The 21,455-nt window shown below is 41.2% G+C and overlaps 1 protein-coding gene across 5 annotated transcripts in view; it reads right to left on the bottom strand.

The window, feature by feature from the left end:
* Positions 1–3,982: 3,982 nt before the first annotated feature.
* wnk1b (WNK lysine deficient protein kinase 1b) overlaps positions 3,983–21,455 on the bottom strand; it is a 95,589-nt gene continuing 78,116 nt past the window's right edge. For 2 of the 5 annotated variants that reach the window (XM_039601568.1, XM_039601569.1), the window contains exons 23-33: positions 21,177–21,233; positions 18,623–18,737; positions 18,468–18,541; positions 18,031–18,318; positions 17,667–17,917; positions 17,447–17,522; positions 17,229–17,358; positions 16,465–16,662; positions 10,491–10,663; positions 10,035–10,091; positions 3,983–9,455 (exon numbers count right to left, since the gene is read on the bottom strand). In XM_039601568.1, coding sequence (XP_039457502.1) covers positions 9,030–9,455; positions 10,035–10,091; positions 10,491–10,663; positions 16,465–16,662; positions 17,229–17,358; positions 17,447–17,522; positions 17,667–17,917; positions 18,031–18,318; positions 18,468–18,541; positions 18,623–18,737; positions 21,177–21,233 — 1,845 coding nt within the window. In that variant the 3' untranslated portion in view covers positions 3,983–9,029. Of the gene's footprint in view, positions 9,456–10,034; positions 10,092–10,490; positions 10,664–16,464; positions 16,873–17,228; positions 17,359–17,446; positions 17,523–17,666; positions 17,918–18,030; positions 18,319–18,467; positions 18,542–18,622; positions 18,738–21,176; positions 21,234–21,455 lie in introns of those variants that run through there. The other 3 variants (XM_039601571.1, XM_039601570.1, XM_039601572.1) reach the window with 3 other exon arrangements.

Raw genomic sequence — 21,455 nt, 5'->3', positions numbered from 1 at the left:
TCCCCCCTCCCTCTTTGGTCTTTAAAGTGTTTTCTCATTTCATACAACAGAATGAACTCTTGGACGCAAAGCAGACTGCACGCATAAAGAAATGTTCCTAAGTCACGTTTGCTCTGCACTTCAGCTTATTTTTGTTCGCAAATTTGTGCAGCTTGACGGATTTTGGAAGAAGTGGGTTTTTTGGGAGTGTGCAGAACTGAAAGGGATCACTTCTAGTATTTATATGCAATTATGTTGTGTGAGTGAGCAGTTTACACTGTATGCGTATGTTTGCGTGTCTGTGGTCAGATTTGAGTGGGATAGATTTGGAATATAACTAAGTACAGGTATAGTTTTCATTTGATCTGTTATTATAATTATGGCGATAATAATAACATCAGGAATTATATTGTTTCTGAACACTATTTCCTCTGAACCACCTTTAATTCACTGTATATGTATATATATGTAAAACTTTGAAAAATAGCTCATTTTCTTCTGAAAATATCATTACTCACTTACCTTGAACTGTAGCTCAAAACTATTCTTGATAACAGGTGTGAGTCATTAAACTTTCCTGGTGTTCATTCTTTTTAGATCATCTTTAATGGAACAGTGTTACAAACAACCCAATTTCCTGTGTGGTTATTCGTGCTGCCAGCCCACCCAAGCAGTCAGTGATCAGATTTTTCTGATGAGTTCAATTCTAGAGTTATATTGCTTGTATGTTACCAAGAATTAGAAACAACTACCATAACAAATGAAAATCACCACATCGCACCCCCAACTTTAGACATCAAAAGGAACCATAATGTCTCAGTCACACTGGAGTAATAATAGGATGGAAACCTTGTGACTAAAAAAAATCTGTGGTTGCTTCTTTCTTTCTTTCTTTCTTTCTTTTGTTTTCAGCAACCAATTGCAAGTAGATGGTGCTGACCCACCTCAACCTCTTGGTGACCGTCAGGATTGCAATCTCGTCACTCACCAATATGGACTGATTGCAATCAGTCTCAGACAGACTGCCAACATATTCTAATCTGAGTCAGTCTTATGACTCACTCATCTGCAACGTATTTCTTTGCAATCGGGGACTCGACTCTGCTGACCGTCAAACTGGCTGTTACACACTCACAGTGTGTGAAGAAGACCTGGCAAGGGAGGAGTGCCTAGTGGTGCAATGCTGTAACAACGGCTGTCACATCTCCCACCAATAGCAATGATAATTGTTTTCAGCTGAAACAAACGCCTCCCCATCGGGCAATGCTGGAGACAGGGGTTTGTGTCGCCATCCGCTGGGGTCAAGGGCAAGCCTCCCGCACCCGTCTCCTCTGGGCCCTTGCTTACTGGAGCTCACCACCCAGAAGAAGAAGATCCAGGAATAGAATGATTGAACGTTTTATGACGTGGAAGACTCCCACGTCTTTGCCTGCGTCAAACCTGGCTAACCTGTACTTGACCTCCCCGAGCTTCTGTGACACCCAGAGGGGGCCCGTGAACAAGTGAAGTTACACTGTCCATCAGGTTGATGATGAGTTTTGACGAGGTCACCGATTGAATAGATCACCGGCTGATGCTAAAGTCATAGTAGCATTTCTGTCTGGCATGATGTAAGCCAGCGTCTCCCTCTCTTGATAGGTAGGGCACGGTGTTGTCCTCACCTTCAGCTATTAATGACCATTACAAATATGCACAGTTCTGGTCCCAGTCTTCAAAGAAACCATTTCAAAGGCAACGGGATCACAAGTTCATCGTTGGTGTCACGGTCTTCAGTTACTGGTTTGAAGTGTTACTGTAGCATAAACCAGTAAGCAGTCTGTGGATATAATAAACATTCTACTGTTGAAAACTGAACTTGTCTGTGTTCTCTGAGAGAGATTAAATTATCAATATGCACTGATAAATGTATGTTTGTTAAGTTAATAATGTTATGAGAGGAAAATGTATTCGTTTGCTTAGATGTTTTTTTGGGAAAATGCATTTTACATCTAAACCACTATTAAGATAAAACGATAAATATTAGATCTTAATTAATGATTTGCTTCTGTCGCAGGTGCACGCACACACACTCTTGTTCTCAAGCCTCCATCTACCCAAACTTCAGGCTCCACACGTCTGTGATTTCCTGCCACATGAAGTAGAAAAAAATTGAATTTCTCGCTAAATAAAATGGCGTTATATTGTTCTTTCAATATACTCTATTTAGTTAAATCTGTATCAGCAAGTAGCTGGTGACATTAGAAACCTGGCGAACAAGTTTTATGTACATACTGGGGGGACAATAGATTAAAAAAATCTGATGCAAAGCTTAAAGAAGCCAGATAAGTCTTGGTAATCTGTTGTAGAGAGAATATGAGACCTTGTCATCATTTGTGGTGTAAATAGTCCAAGTGTGCATGAAGTTCAGAATTTGTTTTGTTTACCATCTGTCCTCTATCGAGCTTTTAGACTGCAGGATTGAATATTGGAAGCCGCCCTCCCCCTTCAAGCACGAACAGCAGCAGCTAGGAGATAAATAATGACAATACCTCTGAAAATGTGCACCTCTTGTATCCTCATATCTTCTTCCAGCTTTGAAAGACTAAGTGTAGCTAAGTGCAATCCCAACAATCCCACTGTAGGACTGCTGTGTGCAGTGTAGTATTCATAACATAGCAGGAAAACTGCATGATGGAAATTTATTGTCTTAATGTACCGGTAAAACTCATTTTCCTTCCTCTCTTCCTTCCTCTGGCCTCTCTCTCTCTGGTCTAACTGAACAGTGTTCATTGTATCCATGGTATCAGATAATAAGCACAGATTCACACCTCACAACGAGCTGTTTCCTGTTTGGATTTGAGTCAAGAAGCTCTTTAATAAAGTCTGGATAACAGGAAGTAGGCCAGTATATATTGTAAAACCTGCAGGTGACAGACTGAATGCAGTTAGGTGCTGCAGCCACATGGCAAGAACTGGTACTGCAATAACAAAGTCTCAATTTGCTTACAGACAACACAAACCTGCCTGAATTTGTAATTAACAAACATAACAATAATAATATTTACTGCAATAATGTGCAAAAGTCTTAAGCTCTCATTGCTTTGTATTTTGCTTGCAACGAGTCAGACTTTCTTGCATTTTCAAAGTCCTTTTGAGCAATAGTTCTCCAGGTTTTCTTGAGGTCTCTCAGTCCTTACACCTTACTTTTCGACCTATGAATCACTCAAACATTAAAAAAAAGAACCTAACTCGGTACACATATCAGACAACTTAACAAAGAATCGATTGTAAATTGTATCCTTAAGCATTTTGTGTTGCTGCGCAAATCAAAGCACATCATTCCTGTTTCTTTAGTTGAGTATATGAAAAATGTCAAAGATAATGCAGTTGGGCATGAATAAAAATAGCATTTTTGCACCAATAAGGTGATTCCCAGAGAGCTATTAGCCGAAAACTTGTGTTGCCTTAAAAAACTCTGATGAAACTGGACAAGTGGAGGACAAAAAAAAAAAGTGGCAGGGCTAAAAAAAACAAAACAAAAAAAAACTACTTCAGATGAAAAGTATCTGAAAGTTACGGAAGAGGATTAGGGCCACTGGGAAAAAAAAAAGTGGGCACATCTTTTTTTTTTCCTTCTTTTCCAGAATTCTGCGAAAAAAGTCAGAATTCTGACTTTAATCTCAGAATTTGACTTTTTTTCTCAGAATTCAGGAAAAGAAGAAAAAAAAGACATGCCCACTTTTTTTCCCCAGTGGCCCTAATCCTCTTCCGTAGAAAGTCTTGTCTTAAGAAATAGGAAAAAACTCCAGCCAAGACCTGACACAGGACATGAGAGGTAGCAGCATCATCAGAAATGGTCTCAGCGGAAGGGTGGCTGTTAAAAAGCCATTCTTAATGAATGTATAATTATTCAAGAACTGGACTGTCTTATGGAGTGACTCATCCAGATTTGAAAGGTTTGAGTCGGCAGAGAAAAACTATTTAAGCCATAACAACCCAAATAATACACAAAAACCCACTCACATTCATTTAAACAACTTTTATTTATTAAGTTTTTACAAATAAAGTAACAAATTTATTGTATTGTAGCGCAAAGCGCAAAGTTTTGTTTTTAATAAGAAGCTTGAACACTCTATACTTAGTGCAAAACATACCATTAAAGGCTGTCGATGACTCCTTACATGTATTTATTTTTTTGTTATTCTCTTTCATTCTTCCATATTTGTTTATTTAAAATCCGACCACGTTTGAACAACGTCAACCACAATACAGAAAAAGGAAAGCAATGAATTAAATTAGGAGCTGGTAGAGACAGTAAAACGGCACATAAAACAAGTGAGAATTCAAGAAACCAAAATGTGAGAGTCGAGAGAGACGAGAAACAAAATCGACGTATTTTCAGCAACGCTCACAGAAACTGTTGCTGTTTTCGAGACATCATTTCACAGGAGCAAGCTACATAAAACAGCGAGGAGTTGCATGTATCTGTGACTGTGGCTTTATGTGTGTGTGCACTGAAAGGCAGAATCTCTTTTGTTGTTTTTTTTCCTCTCTCTTGTGTTTGTTTTTTACATGTGGGCACTTCTACAGTGGAAAGCATAAAGGGTAAGCGAGCCCTGAAGAGGTGAAAACTGGAAAACACATCAACAGGAAACTGATTCTAATGCAAGCGAGTTCAAACTATTGCTACACCGTGCACGCCTCTCCTGAAACACACAATCCTACTTTTCCACTTTAACTCGAGGAAACTTCACAATAAGAGTGCCTGTGCTGGAAAACTTTCGAGCCTTTCACAGTAAAATTCCTCCACGACAACTCCAAAACTTCACAATAACTGCACCCACTTCCAGCAGGGGCATAGCCATCAAAACCTACTGTAATCTCAGTTTGATATTGATATTAAAACTGTCACTTTAATAATACTGCATGCAGGGGCATTGCAGCGCAGCAGGTATTCCTTTTATTGTAATCATTGCGTAACAGAGAGACAGTAAAATATGACCAAACCTCAAATCTGCAGCTGCAAAGTGCAGATCCAGGATGATACCTGGCAAATCAAACAGCTCCAGTGAATTAAAGCAGGTAACTACGCCACTTTTTTCCTCCACTGACAAAAAAACCCCCAAATGACACTGAGTTTGTGGCAGGTCTGACAGAATGCTTATATTGAGAACTCAGAAGCAAAGTGGCTCAATAACTATTCACAGCTTCAACCAAACTTGCCTAGTAGTAAAAAATGTCGCATTATTTTTTCTCGAGGAATATAACGAAAAAAGATCTATGCTCTTTTGCACAAACTTTACAAAGTAACTTACACACAATCTGGCAAAAAGCAGTGGAAAGATGCAAAGCTTTGAAGTTTGTACCAAATTTGTGTTACAGGTAAAAAAAAAAAAAAAAAAAACAGTAGAGGGTGCCAGAGGCCTTGCACGTACTCCTTTAAATCCATCAATCATCATGACTGCCATCATCTCTGTCATGCCTTCACTCAAAAACTCGTTAAAGCTGATTTTTATTTGTTTGTTTTTCAATTTCTGTAAAGACAGCTGACAACTGTGCAGCCTCGTTAATATTTTTCCTCATAAAAAATGGCATCGTGGGTTATAAGACAGCTGCAAGGATGGTGGTACACCACTGCAGAATTTTTATGGGTCCTGACAAAGTCCTGCCTTGTTTTTCTTTATTCCTTTCATTCTTCCAACTAGTTATTTCCAACTAGTTTAAAATGTATCAGAAAAAGATGATGTCACAGTGTATCTGTATGCACCAACCACAATTTGGCTACATTTTTTTTAAGTTGCATTTTCAAGTGTTAGGTTGCTTATTTAGACATACCGAACCTTTTTTAGACTCTGTTTGAATAATGCATCTTGGGTGACCGGATCACAAGATTACAGCTGTTGTTTACAGTGTCTGAAAGTGTCCAGCTGACTGCTTGGATACCTCCTGTATATGTGACTTCTGCTAGATAGTTAAAGGCTAGCAAACAAACACAGATAATTCATTTGTGACTTGCAAAGGAGGCAGAACAAGAGGAAAAAGGACCTATACTGTACATCTTGCACTGGTTACATGCTTCCCTCTGAAGTCCTTGATGGGGACGCATCAGGGCATAACAATGTTTACACTTCAAAGAAGTGGCCTGATGCACTGCAGACTACCTCAGCCTATCACAGTGTGCCTTGGTGGTCCTTTTTATATTTAGTGCCACATCCACATGTGATCTGATCCCTCCAGATACATTTAAACGCCAAGTATAAACAGGGTTTCAGACATACCTAAACAGGGCCATTAGCCTGCGCTTCTCACAATGTTTCAGTAAACCCAAATTTATCTGACAGTAGAGTGCGACATCATGGCCTATATCACATTCCTGGTTAGCTCTGATGGCCTCAGAGTTTCAAATCCTGACAGAAAGCTAAAACAAGTCTTTAATTTCAGCTGATCTCACATTAAAAAGAACATTATGTCACTGTACCACGGCATGCTCTCCCCGCAAGTATGCTGCACTCGGGTCAAAGTACAGAGTGGTCCAAGCTTCGAATACAATCTTCAATAAACTCCCTCCTTAAAACTGAAGAAAAAAATAATAATATACAGCAATAGAAACAACACTGATAACAAACGGTGGCCTTTCTCCGTCTTTTGACGTCAATCTCAACCTTCGTTCAAACGGCAGCAGAGCAATTCACTCCAAATTTCCCCATTTTGCAGAAAATACACTCGGGAGGATTCATCACAACCCGGCCTAAACATGCGCGCACATATACACTGCAGGCCTCTTCCGCTAAACTTCACAGCAACACCCTTTTATCCTCCACACATTCTGTCCAATGTGCTCACTTTAACCTCCAATGGAGAAGCAACAGGAAGGAAGCAAGGCACTAGTTTAATACCTCCAGCCATCGCTGGAGGCTCTAGAGGGGTCAGGGGTAGCGAAGACAAGCGAAAATAAAAGACAGGGTTGTTTTTTTTTTCAAGTACATTAAAAATGGACACCATTGGTTTTTATACATTCACATTCATCTAACAAAACCAGGGGAGAAAGGGAAGGGGAGGGCTATTTAAAGTGTCTGATAGATAAGTACTGTATTAAGAAAAAAATAGCTAGCTTTACTTTATTATCTAAATATCAACTATCCTGGCGTTCACTCCGGTTTGTCTTTATACTCAGGTCAGTTTCGGCTTTCAATTCACCCAGTTTATAGAGATGACCTGAAATAGCGGTTGGTTAGTTGTTGGTAAGGCATTGGTTTGGAAGTGTGTCCTCAGTAAACTGACAGAAGGACGCTTATTGAAAAAAGAGAGAGAGAGAGAGGGGTTACCGATCTCCAAAAATTAGTTTGTGGAAAGCTGTGAATTGAAAGCGAAAGGACCCCAAAAAACTATTCTACATATGCTTTTTTTTTTGTTTTTAAATTCACCCTAAAACTAATGTTGTCCAACAACATTTGCTAATAACAAACAACAATAATCACAGTGTCTCCACATCATACAGCGATGTGCACATATAACAGGTCCATTGACAGAACACGGTTTTGTTTTTTGTTTGTTTTTAAATAGAACAATCATTAACAACAATAACTATGACAATAATGTACATTGCATTTCAACCCAGATATTGAAACCGACCTAATTATGACACTAAGAACTGAGGCACGGCCCACGAGTCTGACGGCTGCTACACCTCCAACAATGCGTGAATGTATTTACATGAGTCTGTGAATGACTGTATGCGGCTTTGTGTATTTATATGAATGTCACAAGAGTTACGTGGGTGTGTGAATGTGTATGCGTCAGATTGCTAGCTGGGGTGGGGGTGGGGGGGGGCAACAAGGGAACCAACCCAACGACACACACAAAAAAAATGGAATCATCATAGCAGACATTTGAAAAAAACAGACACAAACTGTACATGGACATTATCTTGATAACAAGGTCACTTTTACACACTGAGTTCTCTTGTGTTTGGGCTTTTTTTGTCCTCTTCTAAAAGGTTTCTGCTGTTATTGCTTCAAATGGCAACAGGGAGGTGAAGAGAGAGGGACGAAAGAAGTCGTGAAGCATCTGTTCTGCCCATTTGGTACCCCCATTGACATAAAGTGAGCTGAAACAGGAAGCTGATGATGATGATCTCTCTACCTGCTTGAATACTTTGTCACACTAAGTGGTGGGGAGGGGGAGAAGAAGACGGTGGAGATGCTGGGCTACATCTAGTCTCGATATGTATTTGATTTAATCTTGATTCGCTTTGTGCTTTTAAAGGTTAGGAAGGCTCTCCAACTTCCAAACGACTTCCTGAAACATTCGATTCGAGTTACGCGGACTCGTCTTCTGCTCTCAGCTCACCCTTCTATCTGCTGCCATTTGCATCTCCTCCTGTAATGCTGTAAGGATGCTAACTGCTGTCAGAAACACTGATGATTTTGATTCTTAACACTAAGCAACAATATCGGTTAATGTGAGGGCTAGCAATGCTCAGCCCCAATGGAAGAAATGCATTGTTGCAAGTTTTTTTGTTGGGATTTCTAGCAAAGACTGATAAACATGGACAGCAGAGGCCTTAAAATCAGTACCAGCAGGAATTGATGAAAAGGTACTGCATGGACAGAAGGGCTCAAGTTGGATTTTGTAAAAGCTGGCTACCACATTCTTCCTCCTCCTGAGCCTGATGTGATGTCTTCTGTCTAGTAAGCACGACTCGCTAACCCATATTATGTAAAGATATGTTAACTCATGTCAGAGCGTGAAATCCAACAAGTGTAAACCAGCCATTAGAGCAAACATGCAGACAATTATTGACAGCAAGCCCACACACCCTGTCAGAACCTCTTTGGCCTTTATCATTGTACTCTGAGTCTTTTTCTTTTGCTACAAGCCCACAGCAGAAAGGCTGCACTTCTTTTCTCTGATGGCTTCTCATGCACATTTTAATTCCTACCCCCGTCTGAACCCCCCCCTCTCCCAACAAAAATAAAATAAATCACACTTTGTAGTCAATCCAGCGATGAACACTCCACTTCACACCAGTCCTCTCAGGCCGTGATTTAAACCGGCCCTCACTCTGAGCCCTACGTGGTCCTCAAGTTGGGTCCTCCCGGGTTACTGACTGACTTCTGCAGGGTGTTGGTCAGATGGAAAGCTTGGAGTGGCCCCTGGCCTGTAATCTGGCCCTGTGGCGTGGGGTAGGGGCCCAGGGGCTGGGAAGTACTGACCAGCAGAGGCTGTGTTGGTGCTTGGTGTGGGGTGGACAGGCTGTGAGCCGGACCAGACCATTGTGCACTATAGGCAGCAGTTGGGGTGTAGTGGATGAACTGGGGAAGCTGGGGTTGGGGTGGAGTGGAGGAGGCAGGAGGGTGGCATAAAGAGCCCTTTCGGGCAGCCAGAGAGGTAGCGGTGCTGGAGTTTGTTGGGATGTGGGCTGAACCACCTATGCTGCTGGGACACAGCTGGCTGGGAGCGGAGTACTTCCTGCCCAGACTGGCTGACTGGATAACCTGCAGGGGAGGAGAAAGGTCATTCAAAATTCAAAATTAAGCATTTTTCTCTTAAATAATTTGATTATAGTTCTCTATGCTAGGTAAAGATGTCTTTCAAGGAGTTAAAATTAATTATTAACCAAGCCTGCTTAAAATGTAAGTTAAACCCCCCCAAAATACAGCCATGCGACATTTATCTTAGTTAAACAAACTGTGTTATTCTCTGCACCACCAACACAGCAGATTTGCTTCACATCAGTTGGAATTTAATAATTAAATATCCAAAACATTTTTGTAGGAATTTGCATGTCTGAAAAGGAAAAAGTATCAATTTGAAAAATCAATATCAAATTGTAATATAATAACTTGTAAATTTTAGAGGGAAGAATTTTATTCTTTTTTATCCATTGTGGTTTTAAATGGCACATGATCCAAAATAATGCGTTTAATTAAACACCAAAAGATCAGTTGTTAACTGAACAACGCATCATCCAGAAATCTGGATGTAGTAAAGCAGGCAGGGATCAAACAGCTATTTGTTTTTTTCTAAGAGTTTAGTCCAGAAATGATGTGATGTGGTGTTTTTTTAATACTAACCTCATAGCTGTGTCCCTGCACCGGAGCCTGCTGCAGCTGTTTGGCACTCCTCTTACCCTGAAAAAGTTCAATATTTAATTCACTGTACAAACTTAATGATGTAATATATAATTAATCGCAAAAAACTGCTTCCATGTCCACTGATAACAGAAAAAATATTTATCATGTTCATGACCTTTCTCTTAAGATTAACACTGCAGGGTTTTTTATTAATAGCATAAAGTTATGGCTAACACTTTTTGTATAGATCCAAAAGGCCTTGGATCAGGTTTCTTCAACAGATCAAACACACTGCATTTCTAAAAAGGAGGTTTTAGAGTTTAAGTTCTTTCCTCTCTGTCTTCATATCTAGTGAACTAACTATGGGACCTGCTGAGTCACTGATAAAATACATTTTTCTTTGATATGAAAACTCTCGCTATGTTTTAAAATATACATTCAAAAACAGCACTAAACCTGTGAGAGGTTCATGGCATCTCTGGCCCAGTTGTCCACCAGTTTATGAAGGTCATCGGTGAAGGTTCCTTTCCTCTGGTGTGGGGCTGGCATGTTGGGGGCCAGACACTGAGAACCCCCCTGGCTTTGACCCAAACCACCTGAACCGCTCACTGCATTGGTGCTATTAGTCCCTGAGAGTCAAGACAGAGACAAGGGAGGAGGGAAAATAGCAAATAGTGTGAGATAATGTTTAAAAGGTGAGGCAAAGCTGATGTTATCTGGATGATTGTGATTGGCGGCAGGCGGCTCTGTCTTAACCACAAAGGGCAGACAGAGGTTGGTCAGGTCAGGAGGTTTAGGGCAGCTCGGCATGTCGACATGATCACAGAACTGCATTGTTTAGTTTTAATGATGGAGATCATGATGATAAACAGGAATAAGAGACAACTTATGATAGCAGAGGAAGGGCACTTTGGCAGTTAGGACAAATGCTGAACCCTTTATAGTATATATATCTTATTTATAACAAGGAATCAGATCACACTGGACAACCTGTAGAGCAACAGTCTCATTCAAAATGCCCCTGCAGTGACCCTGTGCACCTCTTAACTCTGAGTACATTTCCCAGCCACTAGATGGTGCTCAAGCTTTGTATCAGGAAGTATTATGTTTGTGTTTTTTCTTCACCCACTACCCAATTTAATGCAGACTAAACTCCAAATAAAAGCACACACTGAAGGCTGGCTTTCTTGGCATCTGTGTGTTAAAGAGCACACAGACTTCATATGACACCAGAACCTTCCCCACACCGTGCTCAATGATGGGGTAATGTCAGGGCTGGTCTACCAGTCCAATAGGAAACTAAATCACCAAACACTGGCCTGTGAAATAAGCTCTTTGCTACAAGACACTGCACACTCTGCTGCTTCAAACAACAGTTTCAAGTCCCTTAATTCTGGATCCCTTATACTGGAGATAAGTCTGTCAGAATACGAGTTTATCTTTTGTAAATATGCAATTTTTATAAATAATTTAGGTCTGTGGAAGAGAAGATAAAGATTCATTTATAAATGCTACGAGGAAAACCATAAAGATATGAAAAGCATATACACATACTGCAGATAGATCATGTTTTCTTATGTTTTAAACATCCCCATAACTGCACATTACCCTTATAATCACACGAAGCTGATGCACTTCCTTTGCATACAAGATCATCCCAAAGCCATGCCAGCAGAATGAGCATGAGCGTTAAATATTTACATGATTTGTTCATATCAGATATTAAATGAGAACAGGCAGAATATGCAAGGATTGTCAAGGATCATAGAGTTGGTCTGACAAAAATAAATAAATAAATACAAATAAACTGTCATGTCATGCTAAACAAAATGGAGGAAAATAAGAATGAGGAGAAGCTGAGTCATGAATGACTGCAGCAGCATGGGATTCTGGTCTATGTAGTCCAGGCCAAAAGCCATGGTGAGGGAGGAGAGGAAGGGGAGGGGCAGCTTGTATGTGTTCGTGTTTGGCACATTATATGTGTGTGTGTGAGAGAGAGGGAGAGCTTGCAGGTGCATGCACTGTCAGTTTAGATCTGTTAAGGCTACACTTCAGTTATTTCAGCCCTCAAACTGGACTTTCACTGAAACGTCGTCATCAAAACTGCAAAGCTCGTCTTAGACGCAGCAGCTGAAATAACTGAAGTTAACGGATCTCAAATCTGGCAGAGGGTCAGAGCTGTAACCGACAGGGCGTCAGAAGGCGGGAGGAAGCGTGGGAGAGCAAGTGCAAGGATGGTGGAGTGGGGTATGGATGGATGGAGGGAGGGAGGAAAGACCAAAAAGAGAGATAGTTACTACAGAGCTGGTTGCAGGGGCAGACTTTTTTCACCATCTTCCCTGTGCGGCCGGAAGACAACAATTGGAGGGATCGGGAGAGAGTCAGAGTTAAGCCCCGCCCACAACACACAACAACCAAACACAATGCACATTGTGACAGGTATAAGCATAATAATGTGACCTTGAAGCAAACAAGACGTTGGTGTTGAGCTGCCCAGGAACATCTTAAAAACCTGTCACACAATGTAACGTGACCCCAGAAACACAAAGCAAATAGTGGAGGAGACTTGATCATTATTATTATTATTATTATTATTTTCTAATGCACAACCACACAAATGAGTAAAGCATTTCCTGACAACGGTAAGATACACAGACAATTTTCTACAGATATGCAGACCTCAGTCGACAGTTACTTTTAGCCCTGAGGTGTACATATTATTTAACCAAAGCTCTTGATATTGCTTTACTTTCAATTTAATAACAATATCACACCACCCAGATTTGCCTTTGCACACAGCCACATGTGCCATAAACGCGTACTGTGGCTTTAAGATGCTTATGGGCAAACCAAAACCTGTGATTCTGATACTCTCTGCAGCTCACAGGGCCTTACCACACCTGGGTCAAATATTGTAATCCACTTTGATTTTCAGACTTTTATAAACAGGGTGGGATTTGTGCAAAAAATGATTCTGGTTTATAGAATTATTATGAACGTTAACATAACCAGAGCTTTTACAAGAATACTGTAGTGTATTTTTGCAAAATTCTCAGCATCACGTTCGTGCTTTAAGGCAGCGGTCCCCAACCCCCGGGTCACGGACCGGTCGTTTGGTACCGGGCCACGCGAGTTGAGGCTCGGGTGTGAAATTTATGGTTTTCAGAGTTTTTATCGTTTCCCTGAGTCTTTTCCCGTGTTGTAGTTGCGTGTCTTACTTTGAAAGAAATATTTACACGTTACCATAGTGACCAGACAGCATTAAGGGGGAGAGAGCAGGATGTTACTCTCAATGTTGTTGGCGCATTTCAGGGGGACGCTGCTAATGAAGTTACACAATTACACAGTGAATTCGCGTTTTTTATTAAATTTACAAAATACCACAGTTTTTATCTTGGTGGTATAATTTTATTTTGTTGTATTTATCTGTGACACCTTAAAGGCCGGTCCGTGAAAATACTGTCTGACATTAAACCGGCCCGTGGTGCAAAAAGGTTGGGGACCACTGCTTTCAGTCACAATCCTATCAATCCTAATGATACAAGGAAGACTCAAATCCATCTGTGCCATAACTTCAATATTTACTATGAAATAAGCTAAAAGATTACTGTCAGTTTAAATAATTGTTAGGCTAAATAAACATTCTGCTGCAGTAGAATGCTACATCTCAAACTTAGACAACAGCCTGCTTTAATGATGGACTTAGAGCAGATTTTCTCTGTCAGCCTATCACAGCAGCTGCACCACCGCATGTGAGTAACGTCTGCAGGATGTCCCAGACAGCAGCCCCATGCATAGTTGCAGTTCAACAAGATGAACGAACAAGTGGTGCTTTTTAGCTTAATGAAAACCCGCCCCATGCAGTACCATTTCTACTGTAAAAAGACTGCAAGCACTGAAAGTGAAATCCGCTCCCAATTAGACTGGTGTTTGTGCTGTAGACTGTTTCAAAGTGCAGCGATAAAAATGAAAGGGACGCATAAAATCACACCCTGATTATAAACAAGAATTTGAATTCAATTCTAGACTTTTTAAAACTATGTTAAGGAACAAGAATAACTCAAGCCCACTAAGACCCAGGTATGCCTCTCTCCACCCCTGCTGATGCAGCGACATGGGGACGGCTGAGCGGGCGGTGAGGACACCGAGTGAGGAAAGGAAAGAAGGAGGGGAGAGACAGGGTTTGAGCTGCAGAGGGTTCAGAAGCATTCATAAACGTCCCTTCAGCACAAAACATTTGAGCATTACAGATTAAGGTTTAATAGAAACACTTTATTAAGAGTAAAATAGAAATCAAAGCTTTGAACTGTGCTTAATTGATGTAAAAACAAACTGCTTTTTTAAAAAACTGAAAAATGCATGAAAGAAAAGCTAAAATAATCAACATGTCCGTCCTTCGCTACTTGGAAATAAGGGTTAGAAATGGAAGCAGTCAGGATTTGAAATTAATACCAGCAGACAAACAAAACAGCCTCATCTGTCTCTAATTTATTAGAGCCAAAGATGAAATCGGTCAGAGGGAGAATGTTTCTAATGATTATTGCTAGGATAGAAGCTTATTTGAGCTTGAATAACATCCCAAAAAGTTAGTTACAGGGTTAAGTATAAATGCAGTATACAGGATTGTGCAGCTGCTTGTAAAATCCATGTCCATTTTAGCTGCTGTATTCACTAGCTTCCCTTTAAAGCCTGAATCACGAAATAATCGCCAGAAAATTCAAACTTTGTGAAAATGAAGTGTTTAGTGAACTTTGTGAGGGAATTAAACAATGTATAAATTATGAGTTTTAATTTGTATCATATTTGCTACATCATCCTTAAAAGTTAATCGTGCAGTTTATTTCTACATCACCACACTGATGATCTAGAAGTCTCAAAAACTGACAAAAACTTGTAAACATGTATCAAATATGATACACTTGACTTTAAAGCGTCAAATTCAAATGAAGCCATCATCCTTAAGTTTTTCCTCCTAAATCCTCGGAAAAACTGCCATCATGCAGCAAACTTTATCGCAACAGCATAGATATGTTTGGTCAATCGGCTCTTCTGTTGTATTTGCGACGGAGCAGCGGCAGTAGAAGCTAGAAGTAGCTCTAAAATTGATTTCTCCAGTACTAATCTGCAACATATTGTCATCAATCAAGCAGGACTGATAAGGGCTTTGACCAGGAGCGGTCTAATAAAACTTAGTTCCCTGCTAATGCTGTCAATTTCTGATTCACTGGATTTTTAGATTTTTATGACCCAGAGCCACAGTAACTGATTTTTGATTAGAGAGATGGGCTTGTTTAAAAAAGAAAAAAGCCTCAGTGTCACTAACTCAGTGTCTCTTTTGATCATTTCAGGGCCTTCACACTGTATCTTCAGACAGTGAGAAACTTTCTGTCATTTCCAGTCATTTTGACCTTATTATAGTAAAAAGATTCTTATTTCCTGCAGCCAAAAGGGCGCATGGAAGTTAAAAAATAACATGTTTGGCAAGGTGGACAAAGAAAGAAACAAGATTACAAATGAAGAAATAGTATGTAAAGATGACTGTCGCAAGATCTGGGAGTGAAGAACTATCGCTGTCTGAACATTTTGCGCCCTGCAGTAAGATCTTATATTGTTTACTTTTTTATGCACCTACAACCTTTTTTAAAGTAAAAATGTTGTTTCTGCTGTCTGTTTAACTAAAATACTCAGACTTCAACTTCTGAAATCACAAAGTTTGATGTTCAAGTCTACTCAACTGACTTTGCGTGTGTTTTTTTTTTTAAATTTAACAGATTTCTGCAGAGCACTGATGATATCAGAAGGAGCGGGTCTTCCTCCACCAAAGAAGAAAACCCACAGGACAGGATGACTGACTTGACGGATATATGGGGGGAAAAAATTAAACAAAAGTAAGTGAAGATAAAAGAGAAGAGCAAAGAAATAGAGCGTTACACACAAAGAGCCAAGCAGGGCGTACTCAGAAAGCGCGTCCTCCTGCCGCCAGGCTTGAAGGCCAAACGCTCCGAACCCCAGCTGAACTTTACACAGCCTGAAGAGAGGGAGGAGGGAAAGAAGGGGAGGAGAGAGGAGAGGAGGAAAGTACGGAGAAGAGAGAGGTGAAGAGGAGGAGAAATGAGAAGAAAGGAGAGCGATAAAACCGAAGAGAGAAAATTGAAAAAAGACACGATAAGAAGAAGGAAGAGAAGGAAAAGATGAAAAGAGACACAGTTGAAGAATACACAGAAAAGACACTGAGTTAGCCCTCACAGTTTTTTTTTCTGTAACCAAAGAACAACAGAAAGAGATGGGAGATCTTGTTGTGAGTGAGTGAAGACAAACCAACAGCATGCATTTGTCTTAATCTGCATGCGAAGCATACAATAAGCTGTTTGTGTGAACTTTTAATGCTGTGGAGATGCAACGAGGCCCGGGAGTCTCAGCGGATGCATACCTGGGGTGGGAGCACACAGGCTGGGCACAGAGAGCGCCGCCTCGCTGGTGTAGGCTGAACACAGGTTGTCACTGGAGGGAGAGGGTTTGAGGGGCTGGAGCAGAGTGCTGCTGTTCGAATCGGCTAATCCTCCTGGGGCTAGCAGAGCCAGCTGGCCGGGGTACATAGTCGGGACGCTCTGGGCGGATAAAGTGCTGCCTGAAGATAGCAGAAGGCATGGGCAGGAGGAAGGAGCAGGCCAGGACCAAACGCAGAAAGCAGAGAGACACGCACAAACACACAAACACAAAGGTAATGGATAGTTAAAGAGACCCATTTACCCAGACATTTACAGAGACACGCCCCCACACACAACCACACAGAGAAAAACAGACGGAGAAAGCAGTCAGAAATTTTCAAGCTCCGAGCCTGATCCCACGTCCAGGTGTACACAAGCAGATAAACACACACACACACACACACGTGCACATGGATGCATAAACACAGAGAGGATGCAATGTTAGAGAAAGGTTTTTGAGCCGTCCTGGCTGTAGTGGACTTAGGGTTCAAGATTAAGGTCGTTCTTTCTGTGTGCTTCTGTTTACGAGTGGAACGTTAAAGGGTCAGTTCAACCAAATTAGAAGAACACATTTTCATGCTCTGGTAGTGTCAGTATTTTCGAGTTAGTTTCTATTAATAAAATTTAAAAAAAAGTGTGTGGGAAGGAAATTGTTTTTTGAATGAACTGAGCCTTTACATGTGTTCATCTTTCCACCAAAGCCTACCTGGCTGTAATGGACTCTTGCTGCCGTGCGTGGAGCTGGTTCTGGACGATTTCGATGACTTGCTTTTGGCGGGCCGTCTCCTCCTGCCAGTCAAGGGCAAAACAGGAGGCATCACTGAAGGTGGAGGAACCTACAACGCCAAAAGAAAGAATTCTCGCATTCCGGTTTTTGTGATGCTGCCTTAATTGCAGTTTTTTTGTTTTTTACTCGCTGGTTACCTTTCCCAGCCTGGTGAACAGACGGTCTATTTCCTCCTTCTGGCGGGATTGAAGTTCCTGAATCTCACGCATGTGTCTGGTGGGTGAAAAGTAACAAGATCGAGTTTTTCAAAGCCATTAAACCTTACCAAAGAAGCAAAGATGGACAATAAAACAAAGAAGGGACACATGAATCTATCTTCCTTTGACACTCTAAGAAAATGAGAAAGGGAAAACTCACTTCTCTCTGAGGCGAGTGACTTCCCGTTTGAAGTCCTCATCCTCAAATTCCGAGTCATTGTCACTGCTGATGTAGGAGTTATTGAAGGAGTTGTTTAGACTCGGCAGAGAGGCTTTATGGGTAGAATCTGGGGTCAAAACTTGGCCAGGATCGCTGGGTCCATTAGCAGCTTTGGCAGCAGGTGGAGGACTCTGCTCCTCAGCACGACTGACTGAGAATCTACCAACGCGGGCCTCGGGTTTAGTAGTAACCTAAAAAATTGAAAATACAAACAACACAACAAGAGGAGGGGAGAGAATTAAAAATGGAAAAAAGGACAAAAGACGAAAAGGAAAGGAGGCGGCGGTGAAAAGTGAACGATTACCTGAAAGCGTCCTATGGTGGTGGTAGGTGGTTTGGGGGAGGGGCAAGGGGATGTTAGAGGGGAGGGGTGGTGGGATCCAACGGGAGTCTTGTGAGGGGGCCCGTCCACCACGTCTCCTGTTTTTTCTGCTCCTTCCGCTTTCAGAGGCGACGAGGAGTTTTTGTGCAATGTGTTCTCTGGGCTAGAGAGAGTAGAGGATGATGAGGAAGATGAAGTGGAGGAGGTGGTGGAGGAAGACTCGGTGCAGGCCGGTCGCTGGACAGCAGGCTCTTCGATAGCCCGTGAGACCTAAGCATCGAAGAGAAACATGGAAAAAGGCTATGAGACAGAGAAACACTTGGATCCTACTTGTCAGCTGGGATCCAGCGTATATTTCTTATGCTAGCCTTACATGCAGACGGTATTCATGTGCGGTGTCTCGTGTTGAAGATCTTTACCTTAAATCGTCCTAATTGAGTTTGAGGAGGATGAACAGGAGAGGACAAAGTTTCTTCCTCCACTGGAAAGGGAACTGAGGAACATATGATGGATATTTTAGAAATCACACAGACATAAAAATATAAGATTAGCATTTGGGTATAATCGAACATACCTGGTTGTCCAACTGAAGCCACACTAACATGGGAGGCCTGAGAGCCCACAGGAACGGTCTCTGGACTCAGCGCTCTCCTTAACTGGGCATCCAAGTCCTCCAGAGGCTGCTGGGACTGAAGAGGTGGGCAGATAAACTGTTAGACCACGCAAGAACAAAAACCGTGCAAAAAGAGGCAGGCTTGGCCACGCAGGTTTTACTAATAGCTGTTGATTAGCAACATAAGCACAGATCAGCCAGAATCAAACATTTAAGTTGATTTCAAGATTTTATGGATTAAAGCAACACCAAACTCCAAGCTCAGCTAAACTGATTAATTGATGAAGTGCTGCTCCGCTGTGAGTTAGACTGCAGTCTTAGATCTGCAGGCAGGTCTTTTCTTGCTGAATATCTGGTTCGCATTTGGCTTCCCTCTATTTTGCAGCTCACTGCCTGGAAAACCAAGAATTGCATAATCAAGGCTATCTTTGTAATCACCGTTCATGTATGCACAATCTTGGACTTTTTTTCAGTGCAATTATGTTTTTTAGTCTTTATTTTCTGCTTTTATGGTGATTTTGTTTTCCGGGATGGAATATTTTTTTTATTTAGGTATTCTGGTATTCTAATAGTAAAAGGAGACTGTTGTTTCTATCAGCAGCAATTCATATTTCCAAGCAAAGCTCTACTCTGGGACCTTGCTGCTTCTTTGCACACATACACGGAACAGACACACTGATTAAGTCAGACACAACATTAAAAATAGCAGGTTTGCTGGAGAGGGTTTGCAGCGGTTTGCAGATGTACTACAACTTTTGGAAGGCTGAAGCAGTTTATATGGTGCAGCCTATAGGAGATTTGCCAATGATGTTGCTGATGTGTAGCTGAGTCATCTGAGCCATCGGCTGGTGTGCGATGAGCTGGACTGCCCTTGTGTGTGATCTCATAGCCCACTTGAATCTACACCATGCTCCATTCTCTTTGTCAAGGATTTTGTAACAGTTTTATAGGGTGCTATATCATTGAAGTTTATTAAAAAATCCTCTAGTCTAAATGAGTGTTTCCAAGCAAACTGTAATTAAAATACTTCCAGTTATACCATCTGAATAAAAATGCCAACCAATTAAACTAACCTCTGGTCCAATTGGATGCTTCAAACACCCTCAAAACTTGGCAAAGCATCAAAATTAGGACCAGTTAAAGCCTAAAATGGGTCATTTTTAACATCGTTCCACATCAAAAAAAAAAAAAAATATCACCCAATCAAATTTCTCTCCTTCGCCAATGAACAATGTGATCAAGAAGCTGCGCAAAGCCATTCATTCTCGAGCAATTAAACTACAATTCCAAAATAAATAATTAAAAACAAATCCCAAGTGAACTTCAACGACAGCAGGATTATCTTAATCAAACGGGACATGTCTCGCCCAGGAGACTTACATAAGGGACGGGATGTTGTATCCGGGCAGACCAGACTGTTTTAGATGTCACATCTCTCTGTTTATTCAATGTGCTTGTCTGGTTGAAAGGAAAGTCTATTTTTAAACGGGAGCATTCACGGTCTGGCAATTGAAATCAGTTCACTATCTGTCTGTCCTGAAGTCACTGGTGCTCAAACTGCTCACTGCTGCATTTGTCTGACAAACCGTTTTAGTCTGTTTGGTCATTCTCTTTGACCAGTGCTCCATGTGCTTCCCAGTCTTTATCTTAAAAGTCCACAGAGACTTTTTCACTTCTTCTTTCAGCAGCTCCCATTAGGGATCGCCTGGCATCCACTTTAGTCACACCAACTCTCTGCGTGTCCTCTGTCCTCTCTCCCTACATTTGTTTCCACCTTTTCCACCCTGCCTGCGCTCTCTTTTTTCCCTCTGTTGTGCACTGTTTATTGTTCTGGATGGTTGACCCCATGTATTAAACCCATACTCCTTGCAACTTCACCTTCCCACCTGTTTCCCTCTCATTCACACACGTCTTCTGTCTCGTTTCTACTGATATTCATTCTTTTTCTCTCCAGCACATTCCTGCGCCTCTTCAGGCTCTCATCTATCTGCTCCCTACTTCCACTAAAGATCATCTCATCATCATCTGCAAACATCGTAGTCCACAGAGACTCCTGCCTTACCTCATTTGTCAACCAACCCATCTGACACTGCATTTATGTGCTTTTGACTTCTTTTTTAAGTAACACTGAAGTTAAAATACTTAAATTTGTAATGTAATTATTTCATTAGATTTCTTCTTTTTTAAGTTTTACTGTCCTTGTAGGCTTTCAGGCTTTTTTTGAGTGAAACTTGAGAGATGTATCATCTCTGCAGCTTTTTTATTTTGGGTCTTTTGGTGTCTCCTCTTAGTGTTTTTGAAGATTAGCTGTAATAAGGCTACTGTTTCAGAGAGATGAATCGTTTTAGCGGAATTTAGAAAGGGCAGAAAAAAGCAGAAGCACAATTTATGCACAGCACAAATTAAATCCGATGAAGCTATTGCAAAAAGACATTACAAACACACTGAGCACTCTATAAACAGTTTTGCACTGTATCAGACACATCGGTCTTAAAAATGATCCAAAAAAGAACACCTGTATTACACAAGGTCCGGGGAAGGGTGGCGGGAGTTCTGAAGGAGGAGAACTGGCCTAATCCCAGAGAAAGAGAAGTGAGGAAAGCACGGGAGCGGGAGAAATGAGAAAGACAAGAGAAGAGATTTGTAGAGGAGATAACAAGAATAGTGTTTATGGTTAAGAATGTTACAAGGAATTTCCATGCCAGATGAGTTTTAAGGAAATTGGGGAGAAAAACTGTGGAAGACATACGAGGTGCGATCAAAAAAGATTTTGGTATTTAAGGGCTTTGATTTC

The sequence above is a fragment of the Oreochromis aureus genome, linkage group 17, assembly GCF_013358895.1.
Source record: "Oreochromis aureus strain Israel breed Guangdong linkage group 17, ZZ_aureus, whole genome shotgun sequence".
Lineage (NCBI taxonomy): Eukaryota > Metazoa > Chordata > Actinopteri > Cichliformes > Cichlidae > Oreochromis > Oreochromis aureus.
The sequence above is the reverse complement of the archived record's forward strand: the minus strand, read 5'-3'. Positions and strand labels throughout refer to the sequence as shown.